This window comes from Thalia democratica, chromosome 2 (assembly GCF_965202585.1).
Source record: "Thalia democratica chromosome 2, ktThaDemo2.hap1.1, whole genome shotgun sequence".
Classification (NCBI taxonomy): domain Eukaryota; kingdom Metazoa; phylum Chordata; class Thaliacea; order Salpida; family Salpidae; genus Thalia; species Thalia democratica.
In genome coordinates, this window is record NC_139166.1 from 22,561,315 (window position 1) to 22,571,309 (window position 9,995).

Genomic DNA, 9,995 nt, shown 5'->3' on the forward strand with positions numbered 1-9,995 from the left:
ATGTATTAAGAGCATAGTAAATATTTTTATATAATGTAGTTGCTCAATTGGTGTTTATTAGGATGCAAAACTACTTACATTAAAACATGATCAAAACCACCAGCAATATTTGTGTTGTTAGTGTTTCACGTAAAGATTAATTCATGCAATAGAGCGATAAAATAGTTAGTAAAAGTAAATTAACATTTGTTGGTTGAAAGCAGTTTTAATGAAAACTATTTCAAACAAAGTCTTCTAAAGAAGTTTGTGTTACAGAAAAGTAATAATGCAAAAAGACTTGTGTAAATTTTGGGACACGAAGCAAATTCAAAACATTCAGACATAAAAAAATATATAATGAAAACTATGTTGTAGAAAATACTGCAAACACTTGTGTAAATGTTTGATTAATTTTTACTCATTTAGCACACGGACCCCATTCGAGACCAGCCCTGCCTTGACAATTGCTTGGGTCCCTTCCTTTGCGGTTAGTTTTCTGCAGAAAATATTTTCAAATTGAGTACATGGTAGTCTTTGCTTTTATTTTTAAAAGTGTACTTTATTCTCGTGCCCTTATAACACATGACGATTAACGCAATACAATACTTTGCAGTAAGAATTTTTCTGTGATGCCAATTTAGAGTTCCATTTGATATGAGCAAAGTTAACTAAGCATCGAGATAGAATTTTAGTTGTAAAATTCTTATTTTCAATTGGTACAAACACTGTACTTTACAAGTAAAAATACTACAACAATTATAAATAAAAATAAAAAACTTTAAAATTATTCAAAACAAACATAAAATATTACTAATAGTGACTAACACAAAAATTGTAACTTTTAAATGCTTTCAAGTGATCAAACTCTGATTAAACATTTTAATTACAAATTAAACACTGTAAGCACAAGTTTGTTCTGCTTTCTAAAAAAAAAATCAGTTATGAAGACTTTTTATACGTTCAAGAATTTATGACCTTAGTTTATTATGTCATTAGTATAGTTAATTATTTTATAATGTTCATGAATATTGTAAACTTGTAATCAATAAAAAAGATTAAACTGATACAAAAATTAACTTTTAAACAACTAACATATCTTAACATTCAAACACTAACTATAACTCAATATCAGCAACTAACATTTGGTCCGTTGAAGTTCTCCTTATTAGGGCCCTGCGCAGCGGTGTAGCTGTCAATGAGAAGGTTCGGGTCCGGCCCCACGCAATTTGCCGGGTCGGGACCAGTGCTTGCCGTCCTCAGCTTGGACACGTAAGCGCCTTTTACAACACTCGTGTGCGTTCTGACAAGCAAGTAAAAAAGTTTGTAATTTTCATAGTGCTTTTACAATGTTGTTTTCAGCTTTTAATGAACTCATTGGTAATGGATTATGCCGGGGGTCGGCAAACTGCGGCCCGCGAGGTATTTTAGCTCAAAATATATGTTTTCAAAAACAGCAATAATGACAAATATATAGTAAAAGCTTACGATTAGATTCTTAGTTTAAAAATTTCTCATTTTTATGCGCTCTACTATTGCAAGTTTTATAACATTTTTTATTAAAAACGTGGACTTTATGTTGATTACTACAAATATTTTAGAAATAACTGCTGCCCGCGAGCAAGATTTTCTAGGAAAATTAGCCCGCGGCTTATAAAAAGCTGCCGACCCCTAGTTTGTACCATAGGCGAATTTGTGTTATAGTATTTTTGTTACTAACAATCAATTTTAGATGAGAATTATATAAATTTTAAATAAAGTTTGTATTCTGCTTGTAACTAAAAAAATACATAACTATAGATAGTATTTATGATTGAGTTTTTATTTTGGTTTACATAACTCAATGCTTTACAGATTAAGCAGAGACAACTAAAATTATATAAAATAAAAATTATACTGATCTATAATAGTTTTAAAATTGATTTCAACGTCTATAAAACCACTAACATACACAATTTAAAAAATTAAATATATATATAACAATAGTACAAAATTTTCACAAACTTAGCTAATTAGCTAAACTTAATTTTAATCATTGTAAATTGTATACAACTTTTAGCTTAAAAAAACCTTTTAGCATTTCTGAAGATTGTTTGATTGTAATAAATTAAAAATGAAACTATCGTAAAACAGTGTATGTTAATATTTATAGTTATAGAACATATATAAATATTTTACTTATTTATAAAATATTTTATAACCTTAGACACTATGTAAGATCTGTTCATATTTCAACGAGAGCAAAACACCGTTAGTCTAATAATGCACTTGTAAAAAAAAATTGTTTCGGTCATGTACCGACTAAACACTTAAATCTGAATTCTCGTGTAAATCATTTTTAATTCATGGTAACACTTTAACAACCTCGGCGTGTACTTGTTCTTGGTCGGCGCTACTTTCTTTGTTCTCCCCGCTGCCTTGCTGAGGACCGAAGTCGACGAAACGTTTTTGTTCGTGCTCTTCAACACCGACTGTGACGTCACAACTCTAGGTGACGTCACGGCGCTTGTGGACGGCGCTTCTTCCGAAAACTTTGGAATTTCCGAGTCTTCGCTCCCGAAAACGACAGGTCTAAAACAAAAGTGTGTTTAATGCATCATGAAAAAATCAATAACTTTTAAACTTTGGAAAATTGTTTTCTTCTTCAACTAACGCGTAACTTTTAGGATCTTCAACTTTTCTGGCCGGTTCGGGTGTTGCTTTTTTTGCTGGCTGCTTCCTTGCAGGTCGCGTTTTCTTATCGTTCTGGCTTTTGAGCAACGCTAAAAGATTGTTCATGTATTTGTTTATATACAAAAGTAATAAAAAAGATTTAGTTATACCAGTACTCAGTTAAGCTTTCAACAGGTATTGCCACTCTTTGAAGCCAAAGTTAAAACAAACTATCCTGAAATTATTGAAGAAACTTAATAAAAAAGTATTGCCCTTTTGAACCTGCTTACTTTTCTCTTATTCTTTTTATTGTTGTACTTAATTTAAAGTGTTGGACAATGACTGTGTTAGCTTGCACATTCTCTTTTTACAAAACGTTAAAATACCTAAATCGAAGACTATAAAAGTGCATATGATACGCAATAACATTTTATAAAATGACTTCAATGATAGTATATTATGCTACAATAACTTAATGAAAATAACTTTTTTTTATCAAACCAGTTTATGTTATCGTTTTAAATCTAAAATAAACAGAGCTATCAACAACGGGAAATATCAAATCTAATAAAAGTAGAATAATTACCTGAAAATAAAATTTAGTGGTAGTGCACAAGCTGATCAAACATAATAAATATCAAATACCAAGTCAATCTCATTTAAGTTTCAACAGAAGATATCCTGATTTTTCTAAACAACCTTTGAATTAGCCTAAGTTTTTCAAAAAAATATCAAACTGGACTGAATCAGCCTGATTTTTTTTTAACCTTAAAAAACTCCAAGCTAGTCTGAGTTTATAAAAATTTAAAACTATCCTGAGATAGGCTAAGTGTGTGCAACACTGTTGGAAATCAACTTAATATAATCAATTGAGACTATAATTTGTGTTTTCAAGGTAGAAAAAGGCAAAAATAAAACTCACAATCCTTATTGCTTTTCTTTAATAATACTAGTGAAACCTTATAGTAATATAAAACATTAGTTTCAAGATTGTAGTCTTATAAACTGTATAAAAATAATTTTTAGGTTTCTAGTTTTAATTTTTTTTTCTATTTCGAATGATTAAAAACAAAAAGTTTATGATTTTAAAGCACAATTTTTCTAGCTAAAAATGTAACGTACTAAAAGTTAAAACACACAATGAATTTTAGCTCTAAATAAAAATACCTTTTTATGTCATATATACTTTTTAAATCACTAAACAATTTCTAGTAAATTAACTTCGTTTTTATTATTTACTTTCAAAATTATACTCAATTTCTAAAAAAAATTACAAATTTAACTTGTTTGCAAGCAAAAAAAATTAATAGTATAAACTTATATTTGTTTACTTAAATGAGTGGGTAAGAATATAAGTACTACTTAAGTGTAGGAATTAAGAGGATAAAATTTACTATAAGGTTTGAAATACATAATAAATCATAGCAAACCTTCAGCAATTTGTTCGTCGTAGTTGGCAGCCTCCATGCTCATTTTGATCATTCCGACGTCCAGCTTGCCGAACCGCGCCTTCATTCTGTTCACGCCTGAGAAGCAAAAAGCATTTGAAGCACATAAATTAACAAACAAGTTTCTCAACGTGTGCACAGTGAGCTTTGAGAAAAACGTGTGACTAGTTTACAACAAACTGAATCGCACATGAAAACACATTCAAGTTAAATCGCTCACGTTGTCTCTTTTCGTTTTCAGACAGCTCGGGCTCGGGTTCGGGGGTTTTCGGTTTCGGCGTCTTGGGCCTGGGAGACGGTTGACGCGCTGTGGAGGTCGACGGAGACGCGGGTCTTCTGTTTGTACTCGGTGGAGGCTGAGTGTTAGAAAAAACGGTTGTGTACGTAATGTGTAATGAAAAATAATAAGCATTATAATAAAATTTAATTTTGCCTCGGTTTGAATGGTATTGTTCAGGTTTAAAATGTACAGATTAAAACACTTACTTTGATGAATCCCATTTCTTTCAGTTGCTTTTCGATTTGGCTTTTGTCACTCGTGTTTTCATATATTTGTCTGTTGTGATTTGAAAGTTTGTTTTACTTTGGTGAAAAATCTTTGTCGCCGATATTATACAAGTTTAAAAGTATTGCTATTCATTAGCTCCTCTTATTGGAGCTTTTTCAAATGCTATAGTGACTTTTATAGTTAAGTCAAAAGTTGAATTTAAATAAGTTATTATGCATCAAAATGTTAAACTTAAACAACTAATCAAGTGAAAACAACTGCTGGAAATTAAAATAACTAAAATGTCATTATTTACTTATCAAATTAGATACACCTTTTTAATATTTTCTAAACCTCGCTAGCTTTATCATTATAAATTTACATAAGCAACATTATAACAGCTACTTTATAACAGTTGATTGCAAATAACACAGACAAAACAAAACTCACTTGGCCAAAGCCATCACGTTCTGGTCGAAACCGTACTTTTCAAGTTGCGACTTCCAGCTTTCCCAAGCACCGGAAGACCTGGCAGATGAAGATTGTTGCGTGTTGTTCAGCTGTTTGGTTTGCAGCCTCGCAGCTTGAGCCGGGTAAGCAGCCGAAGCAGGTTGCTGCCTTGCGGGTTGAGCCGGGTAAGCAGCCGAAGCAGGTTGCTGCCTTGCGGGTTGAGTCGGGTAAGCAGCCGAAGCTGGTTGCTGCCTCGCAGGTTGCTGCCTTGCAGGTTGCTGATAAGGCCTTTGTTGCTGCTGGAAAGCATAAAGAATAAGAACGGTTGATAATTCAATAAAGGATTGCTAGGTTTGCTGTCGAGTAGGCAAATATCAACTTTAGATTGAGTTAGGAAAAAATAAATATAATGTTTTTTGAAATGTGCGATTTAACATTCATTCCATTATTTTATTATCAATTATTTATTTAGTTTATTTGTTAGCAAAAAAAAAATCTTTTTATTAATGCTTAATAAACAAAGCAATAACTTCAGTTTTAACTTTTTCATAGTTTTAGATGAATTTTTTTACAACTATCCTGCAAAAAATTATTTTTTAATATTTCAGATTTATTCATTTGTTTGTAACCTACAAAACTGTGTAACAAACAAAAATATGATTATTTATGCTCTTTTTTAGTATTCATAGCTTACAGACATTTCAAATGAAAGTAATTAGATTAAGTAGCTAATATTATACATACAGCAATAAAACTTACAGCTCTAGGACCAGTCCATTGAGTTTGCTTAGTAAAATGTCTTTTATAATTAAAAATAAAATTAATTTATTGAAAAAGTACTTTGTATTGAAAAAAAACTACAGATTATATGATAAATATAAAAATACTTTCTTGTTTTAGAGTTTTTTATACTTCTTTAAGTTTTATTTAAACTGTTTACAACAACACCTAATAAAATCTTTACTACAGATGAATAAGTAAAAATAACAGGGAAAATAGACTATAAACTTATGTTATGTTCCTTTTGATATTTGAACTTAGTATTATTAAATGTACAGTTTAAGTTTAACTTAAGTATGTCCTAATCACTTACTAATTTAGAAAGAAATAGATTGTTATAATTTAGAGTAAAATAAAAAATATTAAATCTTTTTGTTAAACAAACAACTGATTTAGCTCAAGAACTTAGAATGTGTAAGAACTTTAGTTTATTATACTTTACTACGAACTTTAACTTTATGCAATGGTTTTTAAAACTTTTAGTAACTGTACACAGTTAATTACTGGAAAATATTTTATTGCATGCTTGATGAAAATATTGTTCTACTATAACCAATAATATTATTATTATTTAGTAGTTTTTATTTGTAAATAGCATATAAAAAATATTAAAGATTCATCAAAAATTGAATTTCAGACCAAGTTGAGTTACACTGAACAGGCCATAAGTTCTTGGACTAACTAAAAACGGATTATAGGCAAAAATAACAAAACACAGTTTTCAAAAATGACCGAAAACTACAAATAAGGAAACAAAGAATAAATTCAAACTAATTATTTTCTATGTGATGTCAAACATTTTTTTAAAAAGAATATAACTAATTTTATTAAGTTATCGGATAAGATACGCGGCGCTTCCTGTAACTTTTTAGCTTTTTTTCAGAACATATGTCTTCAAAGCACCAACACTTAGATGAACAATAGATAAAACCTTTACTTTAACATAGACCACATTGAGTAATCCACTAAGATTAAAACAAGCATTGCAGGAGGTCATATCTTCTAACTCAAGAATCTACAAAATTGTTTTTTGTTTTATTTTTATTTTATTGAGGGTTTACATCAGAGTTTCCCAAACTCATTTCATAAACGCCCTTTGGCACAAATTAAAATAAAAATTGCCCCCATTTGTTATATATTGTCCCTTTACTAATTGATTATCCATTTAATTTTTGCCCCTTACTATTTAAGACGCCCTGATATCCAAAATCGACCCTAGAAGTTAAGGTTTAGATGGTGCTTTATGTTGTTAGATTTGAAAGGCTATTCTTTGTAATGTATTCATCTCTATAAAAGATAGGACCACAATAAAATTGATTTAGTGATCCATATAAACTTTATCCCTGTTAAACAAAAACCAGAGGTGACTTTCAAGATAATAAGACTGTAGCAAACAACATGAGTGAAAAGGCTTCTATTGGTATTAGGCTTATCTACCAGACTTATCAATAAGTGCTTAAAACTTTGTATACACTCTGTTATTCTGATGGTTAAAAATAAGTTCCAATTGTGAAGATTTCCTTGATCAAGTAAAATATATCTTGCTCTGCTTAACCAATCTTAAAATTAATTTATAATAGTTTTGGTTCTATAATTTTTTTCGACTGGTGAGAGGTATTATTAATTTTTCATCTCTGTTTGAAACAGTTTTCGGTAATTCTTTTAATTGAGGTCACACTCTAAAGTTATCTTTCTAAATCTCTTTTGATTCTTCCTTATTCTTTTCTTAACAGCTTTTACTATCTTGTTTAATTGATAAGTGTGTAGTCTTCCACTCCTAAGACAGTCTAATGAACTTAGGTTCTTAAATTTTTTCATTACATTGTATCCCGTATAACCGCTACCTTAAAGACCTTAATAATCTCTAAGCTTATCCTTCATACATTAGGAAGTTGAACTAAAATAGTAAAGCAATAGGATTAAAATACATTTCAATACTCTATGATCTTGATCTTTCAATAATAAAAAGCACCATCGAAAACCTCAATAAAAATTCGTAACTAGTAAAACTTTGACTTTGTATTTTTTAAGTAAAAAGACATTGACTCATTTATATTTTGAACTTGAAGAATTTTTGATGTGGTCTATGTTAAAAAATAAAGTTTTTTTGATGTTCATCCATTTATTTTAAACTTTTAATTAATTATTAACCTTAGTAAATTATTTCAGAAAAGAAAGCTTACTCTTAACTATAAAGGATGGAAACCACATAAAAAAAAACAGTTTAAATTTATTTCCATTTTTTCTTAGTTATTCATTTATTTCTGCTAATAAACTATTTTTAAACTCGCCTAAGAACCCATGCCCCACCCTGTATTGTCTTTTTTTTTGCATATTTTAAAAGTGCATTAGTTATTAAAACAAATTTATTAAACCACATAAAAATAGTTACATTAAATGCTAGAAATAAACTAGTCTTTAAAAATAAATTGTTTCTAATGATTGATTTCATTTAAACTTTAAAGTATGTCTAATAGAAACTTGTTGAAGTTGGTTATAAATGGTAGCATGCTTATTTATCCTACTTTCAGTAATAATAACTGTTATAGAAATCTTAAAGAAGGTGGAATTTATCAAATACAAAAATAATAACTGCAACTTACAGTTCTAGGGTCAATCCATTGAGTTTGCTTGTAATAATTTTTATAAGTATATCAAACAATATTTATTGTACTTTTTCAATAAAAAAACTGAAGACAAACACTATTTTAAATACTTTAGTTCAACAAACAACATTTCCTGAAAAATGCTTTTAAATTATTAATGTTTGTTAATAATTTTATTATTCCAAAAATGTTTATTATGTATATATATATATTCAATATGCTTACACCACAACTAATTATATCTAAAACCTTAATACTATCTACATAAAGTTAAACTTAGATTAAAGCTATTAACTAGCTTTAGTAAAATTCTGTAATAAAATTTTGTTATTTAAAAATGACAAAAATCAAATTTTATATAATACTAAAAAAGGAAAATGCACTCAGAAAAAGTAAGTAGAAAAATAGAGAAAGTTTATTAGAAGTTGAAGCTAGGAAGAAAGCATGAATTTGCAAAATAAAATAATATTAAATTTATTTTAACACCAGTGTTATCAACAATTAAAATACCGAAATAAAATTTGTGTAAGGGCTTAAAAATGAGATGAAACTATACTTATAATACAAAATTACATTTTTGTAACTTAAAGTTTTTTTACATGTATTATATGTTCAAATCTCAATACAAACTCAGAACTGTTGTACCATTAAATTTAAAAAAGATTGTACAAAAATATACTATTAAAAAAAACTATAGACCAAAGTTATTAAAACTGTTATAATAGGTAATTCAAATTCCCAATTTGGAAGATCAAAATGACTCAGTTAGTCTTCAAAAAGTTATTAAAGTCTGCTCACAGAGTATTTTATCTTTAATGAGATACTTTAATAACATATAAATGTTTTACTAATGGGTTAAATTCTGGCATCCATCTTGGAAAAATTATTTTTGAGTGACTAAAAAAAATACTAATAAATATCGAACACCTAAAATGTATTCTTTTAAGTGAAAACACTTCCTGTGTTTTTGATAACAAAGTGCAAGTAAAACAACACAACAACTAAAAATGAAACAAATTTTAGTTTTTGTAATAAAAAAGAGTGTAGTTGATAGTATCTTGTTAGTATTAACATTTTCAATTAAGAACAAAACTATAAATTACAATTTACAAATCTCAGTTGGTACTTATTTTAGCAGTATTTTTTTTTAATCACACAACACATAACAACCAACTAACAGCTGCTCTGGGGTCCGTCCATTGTGTTTGTTTGGTGAAGTGGTTGATAAAGTACCATCTGCCCTGCCCAGCGTCCCATTTGGCCTCCCACCCAGGCGGCAGAGGTGTTTGCTGACCGTACATTTGTCAACTAAATATTTCTGTAAAAATTGTCTAAAGTTGTTCTAGCAACAAACTTACAAAACATAAAAAGAATCCAGTTCAAAAGATTTAAAACATAAAGAATAACAATTTTAACTATAATAAGTATAAACTAACAAGATATTTACTAAATTTATATTTGAAAAAAAAAATTACAAAGCTTCTAAAATCTTGCGGTAAATTTCTGTCATAATGTAATCTAAAAATATTAGATTACATGAATAAAGTTGTAACAGTTTGTTATGGCCTTGTATAGGTTTAATATTCACAAAAACTT

At 28.8% G+C, this 9,995-nt stretch overlaps 1 protein-coding gene across 2 annotated transcripts; it reads right to left on the reverse strand.

The window, feature by feature from the left end:
• Positions 1–9,713, reverse strand: LOC145829459 (uncharacterized). 2 transcript variants are annotated; one of them, XM_082937253.1, is made up of 9 exons: positions 9,578–9,713; positions 5,014–5,309; positions 4,563–4,632; positions 4,297–4,432; positions 4,059–4,154; positions 2,630–2,738; positions 2,341–2,547; positions 1,120–1,279; positions 1–475 (listed from the first exon to the last, which is right to left on the reverse strand). In XM_082937253.1, the coding sequence occupies exons 1-9, from the start codon at positions 9,698–9,700 to the stop codon at positions 398–400; spliced, it is 1,275 nt and encodes a 424-aa protein (XP_082793379.1). In that variant the 5' UTR covers positions 9,701–9,713; the 3' UTR covers positions 1–397. The 2 variants fall into 2 exon arrangements, with proteins under 2 accessions (XP_082793379.1, XP_082793378.1); XM_082937252.1 differs by having other exon boundaries at positions 3–475; positions 5,014–5,312.
• Positions 9,714–9,995: the final 282 nt, after the last annotated feature.